The sequence below is a fragment of the Callorhinchus milii genome, unplaced genomic scaffold (genome assembly GCF_018977255.1).
Source record: "Callorhinchus milii isolate IMCB2004 unplaced genomic scaffold, IMCB_Cmil_1.0 Scaffold13, whole genome shotgun sequence".
Lineage (NCBI taxonomy): Eukaryota > Metazoa > Chordata > Chondrichthyes > Chimaeriformes > Callorhinchidae > Callorhinchus > Callorhinchus milii.
The window spans coordinates 12361270-12380068 of record NW_024704754.1 but is presented as its reverse complement, the minus strand read 5'-3'; the positions used below and the strand labels follow the sequence as shown (position 1 = coordinate 12380068).

The window sequence follows — 18799 nt, the reverse complement described above, 5'->3', positions numbered from 1 at the left end:
TGTAGGCAACTGCGACAGCCAATTTGTGCACAGCAATGTCGTACAAACTGCCATTAAGTGAATGACCAATTTAATCTGGGGGATTGTTGGCCAGGACACCAGGAGCAACTCCATTCTCTTTTTAAGTGATATCAAGGGATCTTTAACGGCCACCTGAACAGATGGTCATGATCTCGGTTCAATGTCTCATCCAAAGGACTGTGCTTCGAACAATGCAGCTCTCCCTCAGTACTGTACTGGTGTCACCTCATCCGTGATTTTACAGTAAAGTGTAATGAACTGTGGGGTCAGTTAAATATAGTTGCTTGCTAGCTTTACTTTCTCTTTACTATCTGCAGCTCCAGACCAACCTCCACCTACGGCTACTCCAACGCTTGTTTCTGCGACTGTGACCACTGCTGCATCCCAGCAGCCAATTCAGTCTATGCCACAGTCTGTACAGCAGAGTATGCCACCGCCTGTAGCTCAGCCTATACCTCACCCAATTCCACAACCAACTGCGCAAATCCCATCCTTCCCACCAGTGATGGTACCTCCCTTCCGTGTCCCATTGCCTGGAATGCCAATTCCACTGCCAGGTAGGATATTGCACATCTATCTTTAGTTTTGGTCATATGTCCATTCGTTCAGTTCCTCTTGTGATCACTTGTGTTCTTGATATTGGCACTCTGAAGTTCAATTGTGTTTATGCCTTTTGGACTTTAATTTCTGTGTGATTTCTGCAATAACTATTCAGAAAACTTTTGTTTTGCACTTGAAAACAAATCATGTATAATTAATAACTGTCTAAACATTTTTTGCATGTAACCCTCTCAAATTGAGCCTGTTTCTGGTTTACACATCTAATATTAACAATGTTGTCTTGCTCCACTGTGATGCTAAATTGATCAGATACATAACAACATTGGGATACATCACATTTTACCCCCTTCAGTTACTGCGATACTTCGGTACTTTATAGTGGCAGTTACCCTGCTAACCAGCCTGAGGCCCTGTATTCTTTTCCATACAGCCAAAACTGCATTAATCATTATATAAGTCATACTTTACGCTAAACAACAACTTGCATTTATATAGCGCCCTTCACGCTGGGAAGTGCCCCGGAGCGCTTGATAGTGGCTGAGTCTGACACCATTCCAGGAGGAGGGGGGTGATCCTAAGCATGATCAAGGTGGGATTTGAAAGTGGGGAGGGAGGGGGCATGGAGGAGGGATTGAGGGAGAGAGTTTTGGGGCGTAGGGCCTGAAGGCACGGCCACTGACGGAGGGGATGAGGGACAAACAGGAGGCCGGAGCCAGCTGAGTGGAGGCTGCAGTTGGTGGAGTGGGAGGGTAAGCAGATCAGATAGATAGGGAGGTGGACGGCATAAAGGGATTTGAAAACGAGTGAGAGGATCTTCAAATTGATCCATTTGGGAATTGGATGCCAGTGGAGCCTGGCAAGGACTGGTGTGATGGGGGTACGGAGTTTTGTGCGCGTGAGTATCCGGGCGATGGAGTTTTGAATTCGTTGAATTTTGTTTAGGGCGGAGCTGGGGAGACCAGCGAGCAGGGCTTTAGAATAGTCCAGCCGGGATGTGATGAAGGCGAAGGTTGTGTTGGTTGTGCGTTACAGATGAAGGCGGGCAATGTGACAGAGGTAAAAAGTAATCCTGGTCAGGAGATGGATGTGGGGTAGAAAGGAAAGTTGTGGATCGAACCTGATGCCTAAGTTGTGCACAGGTTCGGTGAGTCTGAGGGAGAGCCTGGGGTGGTCAAGGAGTTCAGACCCGCAGGAGAGACCACATTGATGGTAGCCGTCAACGTTCTATCTTGCCGACATTCAGCTGCAGGAAAGAAACAAGCTGACAGGACATCAGTCGCAGCTGGAGTCGATTTGGGTGTCATCTGCATACATATGGGAGTTGACCCCATGTCTGCGGGTGACATCACTGAGAGGAAACATGTGGATAAGGAAAAGAAGGGGGCAAGGATGAAGCCTTGGGGTATCCCACAAGTAACCAGTCAGGGACGGGAGGAAAAACCATTTGCCGAGATGTATTGTTGCTGCCTTTTAAAGTAGCATTCGAGCCAAGCGAGTGCAGTCCCACTAAGGTGGATGAGGGAGGAGAGGCAATGGAGCAGGTTGGCGTGATCAACTCTGTCGAATATGGCGGAGAGGTCCAGGAGAATGAGGAGGCAGAGGGAGCTCTGGTCACAGAGCGAGAGAGAGAGAGAGGACGTCATTTGTTACTTTGACGAGCGCTGTATCTGTGGGCAGTCAAATCTGTAGAGATGAGGGGCACCTGTGATATACTTACACTAAAAATATCCCATTGAATTTAAGAATTTGTACCTTTAAAAATGATCTGCATGGCAAAATTAAAGTTTCAATTGAGGAAAGAAAATTGCATTGCAGATGTCTTTTGAAGGTAAAACGTTGTGTGCAAATGTATATCTTTTTGGTGTTGAATACACTGAAGATGCTTTTATGGTCATAAATGTGGCTCCTGCTTAATAACTAAGCAGGAGTCACATTTAGGTGCATTCTAACCCTTTGTCTAGATTGCTGTATAAAATGCATAAATGCCTTTGTAATAGTCCTGTAACCTAGTGGTTAGAGGACTCTCCTCACAAGCAAGAGGATCTGGGTTTGATTCACGGGCAGGGTGAAATGTTGAGCAAGTTTTGTTACTCCACATGCCTCTGTTTATCCAGCAGAAAGTAGGAACCTTACAGTTAGTTGATTGGCGGATTGCTTTTCGGGGGTAATAATCCCTTAAAAAAATGTAGTCCCTCAATCCATGACTGTTTGTGGGACACTGCTGTGCTCAATTGGCTGCCCCATTTTGCCCACAAAATATACAGTCAATTCACTTTTCAGTATATTCTGTGAAGCGCTTTGAGACTTCTCGAAGATGTGAGGTGCTATATCAAATGCAAGCATTTATTATTATTAATTGCATCTTAAAATCTTCTATTTCCCATTGGGGGAATCTCAGGGTGAGTTAGTCAAATCTGTAGAGATGAGAGACAGCTGTGGTATAATGGGCAGTATAGTTGAGCCCTGTTGGGATTTGAGATCCACAAAATTCTAACGAGTATTACAATGGGGCACAAGTACCAATGAGCACTTCTGCATTAATTGCATAAGCGGGCAAAGAACTATCCATCTTCCCAGCCAAACAAATGCTGACTTCCAGCTCTACAGGTCACTGCCAGCATTGCTTCCTGCCCAACGACCTGTTGATCTGAACATTGCCCATGTTTCAAGTCTATGAAATTAGCTATTGTTAGTGCAAGAGAGCCAGCTGGCTTTCTGGCAGTTTGGATTTTTTGGTAAGAGAATGTTGGGGTCCACACCCCATTTGTGCTAAAAGTAGACCTGTGTTATAATGAAGCCTATTATGATGAGGTTTCTTCTACATTCTGATTTTTTTTACTGCTAGTAATAATATGACAAGTCTTTCCAACAGTAAAGTGATTCCCAGAGGACTGATTTACACTTTAGTCCTTGTTCTCTTTAACATTACAAATGGTCTGTTAATGACTGAGATATCCTCACCACTCCTCAAATTTGATTTATGCAGTGTTTGTGTGGCAATTTACTACGTTGAGTCCGGAATATAAACTAGGCATTCAAAGAGCTTCCCCCAGTATAACAACTGAGGTTAAAACAGAAATGCAAAAAAAAAATCACATTTGTTTACCATACAGAACAGGGGAACAGTGTTCTGCAATTTACAAGGATTCTATTCTAAATCAGTTTTGCAGTACTGGGTATTCATTTGTGAATTAAACCAGGTGATTCATTTCTGTGTTTTTTGTCTTTAATTTTTTAGTTTGACTGGTATCTTAATCCTGAATAAATTGGGTGCTGTGTTGTGTATGTTACATATTAGTCAGTGTGCTTTGACGTGTCCTAAAACTAGGACTGTTAATCAACAGGCTGTTTTCTGGTGGGGCGGGGGAAGAATCTGTTCTACATCCTAAACTTTGTAATTTCTGCTTTCACTCAAGGCCATAATTTTGTCTTCAGTGGTTAGCTGTTTTTATCGACTGATCTTTACATTTTTGGATCCATGGCTAATATAATTTTAAAGTTACAATAGTTTTACAGAAAGGAAGGTGAAAACTTTAGCTCTTCACGATTTACAGATAAGTATCTCATCCATGGTTTTATCCACATAAATGCATTGGAGGTACACTGCCTTGCATGAAAGTCAAGTCGTAAAAAATTCCGATTTTTAAAAAAAGAAACAATTTTGCGCTATCTTGACTTGATAGAGGCATGCTGCGTGGCAGTGGGAGAGTGAATACTGGTACAGTTATATGAACCAGGTGCATTTAATTATGTTTGATACTTGGGGGAGAAGTATTTTTTAGAAAATAAACATCTGAAAGTGATCTGTATAAACTTTTTAAAAAAAAACTTCATGCACAAAGCTCAGTTTTTGGAAATTGAGTTAATTTATGCTTTTGGCTATTGGCTACACATCCCGGTGGGGATTTAGTGAGAAACTGCAGAGTGAAGCATATGGTACTGATAGAAATAAATTTACTTTTTTCTAGGTCAATTTGTTTTCTATTCTAATTCATTTATATCATCAGCATCCTATTTTTGTCTGTATCCTTCTGTTAAATCTTATTAGGTGAGATGTGAAAGGAAATAGACAAGATCCTATTGCATAGTATTGAGTAGATATTATTTATTGAAGAGCAGATAGATGTCTCTGAGATTGAAAGACAAGTAAAATAAGATTGTGTCAGAAATGCTAGCAATGACAATTATAGTTAATTACCAGTAAATTATTGTAAGTGTTACTTGATGTACATGAAAAGAATAACTGGGGTATCTTTAGCCTGCACAGCTGAAGTCTCACTTCAGCTTAGCTCCATGATACTACTCCTAACCTAGCCCGGCTCTACTTGCTCCCCATTCCCCAGTGAATCGAGTTCAAGATCCTCGCCCTGACCTTTAAATCCCTCCATTGTGAAACACATTATCTCTGGGACTTCCTCAAATCCTACAATCTGGTTGCCCCCTTCCGCTTGCTGGACACCACTGCCCCACCATCAGCTTTCAGCATATCAGCCCCACGTTTGGAATGTCATCTCGGAGTCTCTTTGTCTTGCCCATTCACTCGCCTCCTTCAAGTCCACCTCAAGACCTTCCTCTTCGACTGCACTTTTGGTTATTTTTGCCCCACTCCTCGGTCCACACCCCCAAATCGAGGGCAAACTTTAGACTCTTCAGTGCTTTGGGAAGTCTCCCTGATGTGAAAGTAAATTCGAGAGACCTGGGTTTGATTCCCAGTCAAATTGTTTGTGGGACGCTGCTATTAGGCTGCCACATTTCACCCATAAATATTCAATCAATTCACTTTACAGTATATTCTGTGAAGCAATTTGAGACGTCTAGAAGACGTGAAAAGCGCTATATCAAATGCAGGGATTATAAATTTGTATTGTTTTGGGGCAATTGTTTGTAATTTGCAAATAGATATCTGAGATTGAAAGACAAGTAAAATAAGTTTGTGCCAGAAATCCTGTCAAATTTAATTTGTCAAACAAACCTTATAGTTCTGAAAGTAGAAAATGTAGTTACCTTCCGACAGTCGGTCTTTAGCTCCACGTATTCTTCAATTTAGGGGTAAATTTATGATTGATTAAACTTTTAAATTGTGACTGGAACAAATCTGTTTCACTGCAGATGTAAGTTTCCTATCATGTAGGTGAGAATCTTGTACTCTTTTTTTTTGACTTACACCTTTTGACTGTGGGTATTAATGTAGAATTAGTCTGTTTGCACATCATTGTTTGTGCTTTGCGTGGAAGTTTCTTTTGAGGATTGCATCACCAAATTACCATTTCCCATTTCTGTTTCAGTACATAAAATAAAGACTTGGGTGTTGAAAATCCTTTGGTCTGAATTCCAGGTTCACTTGGTACTTCTGGACTCACAGAAAATATCACTATCTGTCCATTAGACAATGCTGTATGACACTGTTATGTTGGCGTACTTCATTTCTATCATTTAAGTTTTTCTTTTTATTTCTGACAAATGTCAGATGATGGATGCTAAATGATGGAAATCTGAAATAGAAACAGATTGATAATCCATAGCAAGTCGGTAAGCATCTGAGAAAGGTTAACATTTAAGGCACAACCATTCGTGTGGCTTCTGATTCTTGCAGAATCTGAATGTTTGGAAGCAAATACTTAGGACTGTAAAAAAGCGCTTTGAGATGTTTCGAAGACATGATAAGGCAAATATTATAAAATTAGGGATTTCCTAATCGACTGAGCTGATTCTGAACTGCCAAACATTTTCATCTTGAACGCACAACCCTTATACTGACAGATAGTCATGAACCACCTTTTCTGAGCTCAATTGGCAGTCATCTGAATGTCTGTGCATGAGTGATTACTGTGGGTAATTTGCTATGAGGAAGGTGACTGGTTGGAATGTCAGATCAGTCTAAGGGAATTATTCTGGGAGACATACTCCAGATATTTATTCATGTCTAGTAATTAAACTGGAAAGGCGTGGGAGAGGATAGTCCATATGAGGAAATGTTGTGGGAAGAAACGGCTCAATCAAAGATAGACAAATCTCCATGAGGAAAGAGAGAGTTTCAGGGGAAGGAAATAAGTGAGAAAGAAGTGCACCAGCGAAAGGAGGAACAACTGTCCAAGAGAGAAGAGTGTAAGTATGTAAGGAAGAAAATATCAATAGTACGCAAAGAAAGGGGAGAATGACAAGAAAGCCTGAATTAAGAGAGCTCCGGTAGCCAAATGGAGTTAAGGATATGGGGTTGCTATGACAGTGAGTTTAGTGCAAGAGCTTTAGGCTAGCATCTTCAAACTTTTGGAGCAGCTTCCTGGTGTGTAATTTAAAGTGCAGTAAAAATAATGATATGAATGCCTAATGTCTGAAATACAAACACTGTAATTGTAACACTAAAAAATTATCATTTAAAATTACTAACATTAGGCTAAAATGCAATTAGTCACAATCTAATTCTAAATGCTCAAGGCACCAAAGTCAACGATTTAGATTATTGTGAAGAAATTAGTTCAATCCAACACAACTGTTTTAACTGGGTGTTTTGTTACTGATAGGCCAGCAGATGGTGCTAACAAGAAATGTCAAAAGCATCTTTTCTCAAAAACTTTGCTTCCTGGATTCAACATTGTATTCTCCCTTCGAGAACAACAAATTTCATTTATATAGTGCCTTTCATGTCGGGAGGACGTCCCAAGGCCCTGCACGGTTAAGGTTCGCACCAAAGCTGGGAGTGGAGTCGAGAGGGATGGAGGGCAAGGAGGGTGGAGGTGGGAAGATGACCCAAGGCAAGTCAAAGAGGAAGATCTTGAGATGGGCCTTGAAAAAGGCAAAGCAAGCAAGGTGAAGGGATGGAGTTCCAGAGGATGGGGCAGAAAAGCCTGACCGCCAATGGTGGGGCGGGCAGGGCTGGTGCCCACTGAGCAGAGGGAGCAAGCAGGTTGGTAAGGTTTTAGTAGGTCGCAGAGGTAGGCAGGAACAGGTCCGTGAGGATGTGGAATTTAAACCTGATCCTTGGGGGATGGGGAGCCAATGAAGGTGGGCGAGGATAGGGTTGATTGGCTCAAGGTGCTTGGTGCCTCAAGCTAGGAGGAAGAGTGAGGCTTCAGAGGAAGGTTTATCATTGGACAATCAAATAGTCGACCTGCTTAAGTTCAATGGGCCTGATTCTTTGAATTCAATTAACTTATTACATACTGCACTCCTTCCCACTGTTCCAACATCCTTAATTGTGTAAACTGGACCTTGCTCAGGTGACAATTCTCTGTTGGTTGAAAAGAAACTGAGGTGAATGAGCAGGTTTCATCAGACAGTCCTGAGCAAAGTCGTTTGTGCTGGATAAACAATATATCAAAGCATTATAGAGAAGCAATACAAAATGCAGTTAACGTTAATTTCCTCTGTACCAAAATTACTAAATCTTAACACGAAAAGCATTTACATTTCCCAACCAGTTTTTAAAAATCAACAACTTGCATTTGTATAGCACCTGTCAAAATCAAATGAGAAATTTGCACTGAGATTTAAGATGTGCATTTCTCTACCACCCTGAGTCAGTTTTACTAATTCATGTAATTATGCATTTATTAGTGTGCAGAATTTGTGGATAAATTGTCAGCACTTGACAATAAATAACATGGTGTAAATTTTAAAACACCAAACTAACTGTACGAAGACATCTGGAAATTCAAATTTTATTTTAATATGTATATTTCAAGTACTGAGTGCTTTCTTTGTAATAGAATGTAATTGGGAAGACTTCAATCTGTCCCTGCTGACTGATGTGGGGATCAGTTGGGACAAATTGATCCTAGTTTAGTTTAAAGCTGCATTATACTGTAGAATACGCCTTTATGTATTGGTTTTCCTTTTTCAGAATATGTACATTCTTTCAAAATTGGATTTCAGAGTGTGCACCTTTCATTGTTCAATAATGCATACTTACTGTACGTTATCTGAAAGATTAAAGTTATTAATTCCTGAGGATATGATCTACAGTATGTCAACTCTTGCAGGTTTACAAGTACAGTCTACTCCACTTACCTGTAAGTGCATACCTCAATTAAGTGTCTTTTTTAAACAAACCAACATTGCCCCTATTTCAAACGAAACCTGTGGTGTTAATGTATATATTAGACAGCATTTATTATGTAAATGTGTATTCATGTGCATAAGATCTTGATTAATGGCCCTTTTTTACTTTTCGAGTTGCTCATCTGTTAAACAGCCTGCTGTTCACATTAGTCAATGTAAATGTTTTAATGCTGTCCTAGAGTTTTAGTATAGCATGGCATTAAAAAGAACCATGGCATACATAGTTTATTCAGTATTTAGTCTATGTATCCTGGGTAAATGTATACAAAATGTGAGTCCACTGCGTTGCTGGAGCTCATACGAAACTTACATTAACATTTTTAACCGTGAAAGAATCAGCTAACATGGACACTGTTTCCCTGCAATGTTGTACTGTATTTTCCTAAGTAATGGTGATCTAAATGAGGACTGGAACATGTTTTACGATAATGCAGCTTTAAAATCATTTTGCAGCAGCTGACGCCTATCTTTTCTCCAACACGCTTGCTTATTCCGTTCTTACAGGTGTAGCAATGATGCAAATAGTCAGCTGCCCGTATGTAAAGACAGTCACTACCGCCAAGAACGGTAATATTTTATCTTGGTCCTTTCTGTCTTATTAGTTGGCATGATGTTGAATGTTATGACTTTATTTTAGCTGTCCCGAACCTTTGGCTTTATTTTAAGGCAGTATCTCATGCAAACCCTTAGACAAAACAAATCATATTTTGGGCCCATATTTTCAGTACTGTGGATAATACCATGCTCTGCAAGTACCAGTACTGTTGGGGAAAAACATTAACTTGGAATATCAAATTGTATTTGCCTGCACTACCTTAATTTTTTTTCACTACGTGTGTAAAGCCTCTCTTTATTTACTTAGTTATGGCATCTGTGCTGACAAGTGCTTGTGTGTACAAACCCATTTCCTGTGTATTTGCAATGTTAGTCTTTGTGCATGCTTGTGTAGTTGCTAACTACACCCATTGTTGCTAACAAGACTGTTGTGTTCAGTTTATGATAACTGTTTTCCCATTTCTTCCCCATTTGCTTCAAGCTTTATATAGCTTATAAAGCAAAAAGATAACTGCCATTATTGTAATGGTGGTTAATTATGAATTGTCATTGTTTCCGCCATTGGTCTGTGCAAAACTGTTGGTGTCAGAAATTGCAGGTACTGTATCTCACATAAGCTTCTGGACATGGTAATAACATTTTCCTTTGCAACTTTATTGAATGGGACTTCTGTAGGACCTATCTTTTCAGTAGTATAATCCAGTAGCACAAAGCAAATATTTCCAATTAATTCTGAACATCTTCAGAATTGGTCTACTTTTTTAGGATGGCTTCTAGAAATGATGTAGGTTAATGGGGTTACTGTAGTAATAATAATAATCCTTGCATTTGATATAGCGCCTTATCATATCGAGATGTCTCAAAGTTCTTCACAGAATATACTGTAAATTGAATTGACTGCATATTTTGTGGGCGAAACACTTTCAAAATACAAAATGCTTTCTGAGTACAGTGCTAAAGAACGGTAAAGCTGCATCATTGTTCCCTGAAATTTGTAACTTTTGTTTGGTTGTAAAAATCCACTAAAGTAGCAATATCTTCTCTCTTTTTATTCACTGTCCCCTTTTCTGCACTGCCCCCCATGCCCCCTCCTCCTCCCGTCCCTCCCACTTACATATTGCAAGTTTTAATGACCTGTAATTAACTGACCGATCTTTGCAGGTGTGTGTAAGATATGGTTGTGTTTTATGTGATTGATCAGAAGAAAACATTGCCAATGTAGGGTTTGATTGTTCGTACACAATACAAAATTACATTTGTGTAGCGCCTTTCACATCGGGAGGATGTGCCAAGGCACTGAACAGTCAGGGATTTGGCCCGAGCAGGGGGGGTTAGGATCAGGGAGTGTAAGAGGGTGGCCGAAGGCGAGGTCGAAGAGGAGGGCCTTGAGACGCGTCTTGAAGGAGGCAAGGGAAGGAGAGGAGCAAGGGAATGTGGGTTGGAGTTCCAAAGGGTGGAGGCGGAGAGGCTGAAGGCCCGAGCTCTGATGGTGGGGCAAGACGGGCCGGGCGGGGGACATGGAGAGAGCCAGAGCCTGTCGAGTGGAGGGAGCGGATAAGTGTGTCCACTATAGAAGAGTCTTTAGGACAGAACTTTGTATATGTTTATGATATAAAGAGAAAATTCCAAGTGTTAGCAATTTATTTCTTGCTTGGAAGAAATCCTCCTTAATTAATGGCTTTGATTGGTTTGTCAAACATATAAGTGGCAAAAGAAACAGAAGTAGAAAGCTCAGCTTGTTTTTCAATAGGAGTGAGAATTAATAGCAACAACAAAAAATTACATTTGTATAGTACTTGAATTTATATCGCACTCAGGGTAGTGCCTCAGAGTGCTTAAACTTTTCTCAGCCACATGATAGTTTATTTGAAATAACAGCCGATCTCCTGTTTCAAATTACGCTTTAATTTTTTTGCCAATATGATCCCTTTTTCTGTATACTGTGTTACATTTTTAAGGATGCCCGGGTACTCTTTAATACTTTGCCCAAGTGACTGTTCATGTGGGAGCCTTGATAGTGAGTGTTGACAGGCTATTTGATCATGGGAGACATTACAGCCAAGACTAATCCTGCTCTCATCTGACAATCGTCTGATTTCCCCTTCCATACTGGAGCAAATTACAGCATCCCATTGTCCCACATGCTGCTACGGTTGAGATAGACCAAGTGAGCATAAACTGGCTTTCCTATTTTTATCTAGTCGTGCTATATTGCACTGTCACTTTACTCACTAGACCAACAGGAGAGCTTATTCCCGAATAAATAGTATTTAGTTGCAAACACAGATTTAATCTGGCAGAAGCACTTTGTATTCAGGAACTCTGTGCTGGTGACTATGTAACGCTATATAAAACCCACCACTTTGAATTTTCACATGTGTGAAATGACAGTGAAATTAGAAATTGGATACAACAACAAATTGTACTTATCCAGTGCCTTTTATGTTGGGAGGATGTCCCAAAGCGTTGGATGGTCAAGGGTTTGCACCCAAGTTGGGAATTGGATTAGAAAGTGGTGGGGTCCATAGTAGTGTGGGGTGGGAAGATGACTAAAGGTGGGGTTAAAGAGGAAGGTCTTGAGACTGATCTTGAAGGAGGCAAGAGAATAGCAAGGCGAAGGGATTCCAGCTCCAGAGAGTGGGGCAGAAAGGCTGAAGGCCTGACTGCCGATGATGGGTTGGCAGAATGGGGTATGTGAGGCCGGCAGAGGGAGCAGGAAGATTGGTAAGGTTTTAGAAGGTCACAGAAGTAGGGTGAGGCAAGACCTGGAGGGCTTAAAAAGTGAAGACGAGGATCTTGAACTCGATCCTCTGGGGGATGGGCAGCCAGGTAAGGATGGGGGTTCTCACAGAGCTTAGTGTGGGAGAGAACACGAGCTGCAGAGTTTTGAACAATCTGCAGCTTGTGGAGGGGAGAATTGGAAAGTCCAGTGAGCAGAGAGTTAGCATAGTTGAGCCTAGATGTGATAAAAGCATGGATGAGAGTCTTTACAGCCCGAGAGGAATGACAGAGGAGGGCAATGTTGCTGATGTGGGGAAAGCTGAACATGTTGTTTTGAACCACACTTTGAATTTGACTGAAATGAAATGTATATTTTGACAATTCAGTAAATCAAAGTATTACACAGTTCTGCAAATTCTGGCACACCACCTTTACCTACTGAATAAAATATTTCAGCTCAACCACAAATTACAATGAAGGCAGAGATCTCATTTTAAGGTTGATGAAGAGAAGTTGCAGCACGTGGAATTATTGCACAGTCATTTATAATCTCTTGCTTATAAACGATTGAATCATTTATGAGCTGTTGGCAGTTTCCAGAAGCATGTTCTGGGCTCTATTGGGATTTTGTGCTGCCTTTCTCCCCCTCTTCCCCACCCCTCCTTCCACCAGCATGCACGTGTTTTTAAAATGTTTTTAAGGAAGATTGTTTTGAGACTGTTGCCTGTGTCAGTCAATTCCAACACCAGTACAAAGTTTGTAAAATTTCTACACTTTGAGTGTGAGTCTGTTTATTTTCAACATATACAGTTTGTTCTGTCATTTTATTTCACATGTTTGATCTTGTCTGCTACAGAGTAAATCTTAGGTCAGTCATCTTCACTTTATGAGAATGGATACTTGACAAGAGAAATTATATTAAATTATATTAAAATGTAGTGAAGTCCACCTGAAATATTCAAGCTTATTTTTTTTAAAAATACTCTGTACCGTTGTCATTTTTAATGATAGAATCCTGCAAAACTTGCTAACTCGTAATTATCCTTGTAATGTACCATTCAAATAGTAAATCTATTTCAACCCAGTTTTACTGGAGTAAAACGGAAGCCACAATTGGAAAAAGAAAATGTGTGCTTAGATATGTAGCTTTCCAATTAAAACAGTTTTTAGGAGAAGGCTGGGTTGCAAATATTTCTGAAATTTCAATCACTGTTCAGGCTCTAGTCATGGTCTGGTCAAACTATGAATTGTAGTATGTGAGTATTCTCTCTGTTCTCCTTTTCAAAATGCTGTTCTTGTTGTTTCAGGTTTATTGCCCGGAATGGCCCCACCTATCATGCCGATGTTGCCTCCACAGGTTACACTAGCTTCGTCAATTGGCCTTCCAAGCTTGGAATGGACAGAATATAAAACTGGTGATGGAAAAACCTACTATTACAACAACAGGACCTTGGAGTCCACGTGGGAGAGACCACGTGAGCTCAGGGAGAAAGGTATCTAGTCGACGCACAACTAATGAGCTACAACTTCTCAACCCATTCGTTTCATTTTATGTTAGAACTGGAATAAAAAACATTGTGATGTACAGTGGAAGCCGCTTAAGCGGGTCGCATTAGGGCTGTTTTGTCCAGCTTAAGCAGCGTCTGAGGTTAACCAAAGTTCCCTTACCTCAAAATGCCAACCAGCGCGGCTTTTTGTCTGAAAAGTTATTCTTTATTGTTTACTTGAAAGATGATTTTGGTTTCGCTTTAACTTTGGAAAGGTAAAATTGGACATATTGTTAAAAATATGTGCTGGATTCTGCTTTCAGCATGCTGGTTTGCGTGCTGAAAGCAGAATTCAAAACATATCATTCATATAATTGTTTGTGCAAAGCAGATAAGGAAATGGAGAAACCTAGAGAGATGTGCAAAGAGCCATCGGAACCAGAACCGATGGAAATGGAAGAGGAGGATACCAAAGAGGATCATCCGAAGGAGAAAAAAGAGGTCTGTGGTATGGTTAATGTACAGCTATGTAGGATGTGCTTGGAGATGAGCTCTGTGGAAATTGATTGTGAAGAGATTGTGATTTAATATTGAAGTTCTTAATTTCCAATACGTTGAACATCACTGGAAGATAAAGCTTCTGGTAAAGTGCTGTATTTTTATCACTGCATTTTTTTCAGATTACAGTGAGCCATGTTCACAGTAATGTGATTCAAACCTAGTTTCATAACAGTTCAACATTCTCAGTCAGTGGCTATACAAGACTAATCAATTATTTGTGCCGTTTACATATCTTTGTTACATTTCTGTTTATTTTTTCAGGAGCCAAAAGAGGAGATTTTGACTGAGGAAGAGAAAGCTGCTCAAAAAGCTAAACCCGTAGCAACAACCCCTGTCCCTGGTACACCATGGTATGTAATATTAATGTTATGTGATGATATTTGTCTTTGGAACTGTTCAATGTTATTTTAAAAAGTTCTACATTTGTTGCATAAAGAATATTTTTTTTAAAAAATGCTGAAGTGCAAGCTGCATGAGCTTCTGTATGTCTCTGTCTGTCTCATTCTCCTTCTGTTTCTCAGTCTTCCTTAGAGTCTCTCTAGCTTTGTGTCTTTGTCCATCTCGAACCCTAAGCTGTTAAAATTCTAAAGACCTATCTTTCTCACAAGCAAAAAACTTCACTGTTCGTATGTAAATTTTGAGTTGCCATTTGGTTTAGTGTGAAGTCCTGTAGCGTAATGGTTAGAGCACTCGCCTTGCAAACGAGAGGACCCAAGTTCAATTCCCAGGAGGGCCAAAACTTTAGGCAAGTTTCCTTACTCCACACCCCTGTTTACCTAGTGGTAAATACGAAGGAACCCTCTAGTTAGTTGATTGGTAGATTGCTTTCCGGGGGTAATAATCCCTTTAAAAAAGATAGCCATTCAGTCCACAACTGCTGCTGGTGCGTTTTGCCCACAAAATACAGTCTATTCACTTTGCAGTATATTCTGTGAAGCGCTTTGAGAAGTCACAAAGGGTGATATTATTATCATCATCTGGCTTACATTTTTGCAATAATATCAAAGAATTATTGACAACTAAACAATGAATTACTGTTGGGGTATTACAAAATGGATGTAAACTGTGGCCCCCTCCTCAGACAGACAGTGGTCAGAAAGGTTAAAGATTTGTGCGTCTGCCTGATCGTGGACAGAATCAAGTTTGACACGTGTACCTCAGAAAAAAGATAAGACGCCATCGCACTGCCATTAGATGGAGCTCTTTATTTACAGAATGTGACTGAGACTAGTGGTTCATACAATTATTTCATTGATAGCACATACTATACTTGACTATGTTTGACTCCCTCTTCCCAAAATCAAATCTGCTGTACTTACAAATGATGAATATGAATCCCATGAACTTAGTAGTAAATTATGTGATCTGTTAGCTGTCAGAACAGTGATTAGTTTTTATCATATGCTTCTTGGTCATAACTGTTACTTTTCCAGGTGTGTTGTCTGGACTGGCGATGAACGGGTGTTTTACTATAACCCCACGACTCGTCTATCTATGTGGGATCGGCCAGACGAACTGGTTGGTCGAGCAGATGTAGATAAAATTATTCAGGAACCACCTCATAAAAAGTCAACTGAAGATGAGAAGAAACAATTAGGTGAGAGATCCAAATTGGGACCTATTGCTGTTTGTTGTGACATTACTAGAAACCTTAATGCAACATTTATGGTTGAATGAAATTGCAGTTACCCCACGTCACTGAATGCTGCAAGCAAGGCCTGAAAATCATCGAAAAATGTTTGTGTAGATTATTTTATAAAACACCCTAAAGTTTGTTATGGTTATTTGGAGTAATGTTGATCCAAGTGAAGTTGGTCAATTGCAATTTCAACACTGTGAAAGAATAGTACAACATCAACTTGAATTTATATAGTGTAGTTCACGCAGGGTAGAGTCTGTTAGCGCTTGACAGTGCTGACACTGAGGCAGGGAGGTGTGAGGTGACCAATCAAAAAGGAAAGTCTTTAGGCGGGATTTGAAAGTGGTGAGGGAGCGGGCAAGGTGGAGAGATGAAGGGAGAGAGTTCAAGTTTCGGGATGCAGTGGCTGAAGGCACTGCCACCGATGGTGGAGGGGACAAGGGCCAAACAGGAGGCCAGAACCAGCCGAGGAGAGGCAGTGAGTGGGCGGTAAGCAAATCGGATACGTCGGGAGGTGGGAGGGCATGAAGGAATTTGGAAACGAATGAGAGGATCTTGAAATCGATCAGTTCGGTAATTGGGAGCCAGTGGAGGCTGATGTAATGATGTAATGGAGGTACGGAGTTTCAGTGGGTGAGTATCTGGGCGTCATAATTTTGAATTAATTGGTTTCTGTGTATGGTGGAGCTGGGGAGACCAGCAAGGAGGATATTGGAATAGTCTAGCCGGAAAGTGACCAAGGTGTGGACAAAGGCTTTGGCTGTGTTGGTTGTGAGGTACAGACGGAGGCGGGCAATGTAACAGGTGGAAAAAAGCAGACCTGGTCAGGAAATGGATGTGGGATAGAAAGGAAAGCTGAGGGTCGAACTTGACACCTAAGTTACTCATGGATTTGGTGAGTCTGAGGGAGAGTCCAGGGAAGTTAAAGAGTTCAGACTCATAGAAGAGAAGACGTTGACGGGAGCCAAAGAGTATGGCTGCCGTCTTGCCAACATTCAGCTGCAATGTCAGCAAGTACAAGTATAAAGTTTGGGTTTGAAATAACTTAAAAGAATTTCAACATTATTGACGTTTTATTACACTCAGATTGAAGGTTTTCTTATTGTAGTGATTTTTTTTTCCTTTTGTAATTTTTAGGCTTATAAAGATTTTAAATCTTTTTAGTGCAACATTAGATTAGCTCTGTACGCAGTCTCACCTGTTTCAAAATATGAGTATTAAAAACAAGTTTAATAATGGATTGAGTTCATGAGAACCGTAAACTGGGTTTACGTGAAATAAGGTATATTTCACGTGTGAATTTCTAAAAAAAGGAAAATGTTCAAATAAACTGAAGAAACCTCATTACAGCAAGTATTTTACAATGAAAACATTTTCCTTTTTATTTAGTGAAAGAGGAGACCGAGCTTATGGAGGAGTCGTATGATGATGAACCAGTGAAAGCAAAGAAGAGGAAGTGAGTAGTTCAAAGGCTAAAAATCCCTGACATCCACACCTGTACCTTCCAACAGCGATCAATTGATAATAAACAGGAGTAGGAACCCTGACCAATGTTTCTTTTTCTCTCTCTTCCCTTACTCAGGGGAGCTGAGAGCAATTGTACAACCTCAACTGCTTCACCAAATGAGATCAGCCAAGCAACACAGACTTTTGATTTGAACTTGTGATCTGATCTATGTGGCCTGGGCTGCACTGTAACTTTCATGCTAGTCCAGCAATGTAGCTTGACTGATTTACGGAAAAATAATGCAGATGATTATTCTAAAGTGCGAAGGTGCAATATTAATATTATATGCTAACTAGTTTTCAATTGAAGCCTCCTGTAAGCTCTAAGAAAGGTAGATTGTTCAGTTATTAAGTGAAAATACCTCCTAGAAAATCAAACCACAGAAATTATTCTATCCTTTCAGCAAAGTTTTGTCTGCTTAATATTCGCTAACTTTACAGGAAAGATGATCCCAAGGATCCGGAGTCTGAGAAAGAGGCAGCTATGGAAGCCGAGATCAAAGCTGCTCGTGAAAGGGCCATAGTTCCCTTGGAAGCTCGCATGAAACAGTTTAGAGATATGCTGCTAGAACGAGGGGTAAGGACTGAATCGTTTACATCCATATTTTGAAGTGCTTATAAACTTGAAATTGGTTAACTTTCACAGATAATGCAGCATGCCTGTGGCATCTCTGATGTCAGACATTGATTCGGCACCCATAGCGCAGATTTGAATGTGTCAGCCATTCACATAATGAGCTTCAAACTGATGGCATGTCTGACCTACTCAACTGTTCTTGTTTCTTTGCTGGCGAACGTAGAGCTCACAAGCAAAGAAAGATCGTTAGGTTCAGTTTTTTTTAAAAAAAGTAACTAAAGAAATTTCACTCTTTGTGTTTTATCTTAGAAAAAAATGTATTCTGTCTCTACCATATTTTTTGAGGGTAGAGATAGCTTCTGCTTATTAGGGAGAGGTTGTCAATCACTGTTTGTTTAATTACTAATATTGCCATTTGACCACTGATCAAGATGCTTAATTGTGAGCAGAGTGTCCTGGAGCTCTGCTGGAGCTGTCATTTCGGATGTGTGTGCAGCTGTGTGTTTCATTAGCAGCCTATGGTGGTGCACTGTTGTGTCCGCCAGGCCAGCAGGGTTAAATGTGGGCCAGGATAATGGAATAATTTTCCGCCCTGATCTCTTACCGGCTTGAGATGCAACAACAGAAACCCACTCATAACAACAAGCTTATTTTGCCCTTATTAGTCAGATATGCTCATTAGTGAGTTTAGAATGTTCAGCACCATCATTTTCAAAAATAATCAGATAGAAAAACTTATTTATATATGGATAACTATGTATAAATATCTATAAATATGAGGTGGCAACATGTGAAGTTCAGCTGCACTAAAATAGAGCACACTGCTTCTTTTCACTATTAAAATAAAGTTTTATTTTTATATAAAACTGACCATTTCTTCATGTAGGAAGAATTTTGAGAAGTGTTCCTTTGTAAGGTTTAATAGCAAGGTTCCCTGTTTTGTCTGTAAATCTCTTCCAGCCCTTTTAGGTTTGCTTATTCAGCATTTTGTACTGCACAAGTTTCTGTACTGTGTATGTGGCTTGAAGTTCAGGCTTTCTCCTTATCTGAACGATTATTCTCAACTTACACAACATGAGATAAAAAGCCAAAAGGCTTTGCAATCAAAAGATT

At 40.2% G+C, this 18799-nt stretch overlaps 1 protein-coding gene across 5 annotated transcripts in view; it reads left to right on the top strand.

The window, feature by feature from the left end:
• tcerg1b (transcription elongation regulator 1b (CA150)) overlaps nt 1-18799 on the top strand; it is a 45592-nt gene that overhangs the window by 10537 nt on the left and 16256 nt on the right. The window contains exons 5-13 of one of the 5 annotated variants that reach the window (XM_007891395.2): nt 339-578; nt 8562-8591; nt 9145-9207; nt 13224-13409; nt 13795-13904; nt 14226-14314; nt 15398-15561; nt 16993-17059; nt 17551-17686. In XM_007891395.2, coding sequence (XP_007889586.2) covers nt 339-578; nt 8562-8591; nt 9145-9207; nt 13224-13409; nt 13795-13904; nt 14226-14314; nt 15398-15561; nt 16993-17059; nt 17551-17686 — 1085 coding nt within the window. The remainder of the gene's footprint in view (nt 1-338; nt 579-8561; nt 8592-9144; nt 9208-13223; nt 13410-13794; nt 13905-14225; nt 14315-15397; nt 15562-16992; nt 17060-17550; nt 17687-18799) is intronic. The other 4 variants (XM_007891396.2, XM_007891397.2, XM_007891399.2 and 1 more) reach the window with 4 other exon arrangements.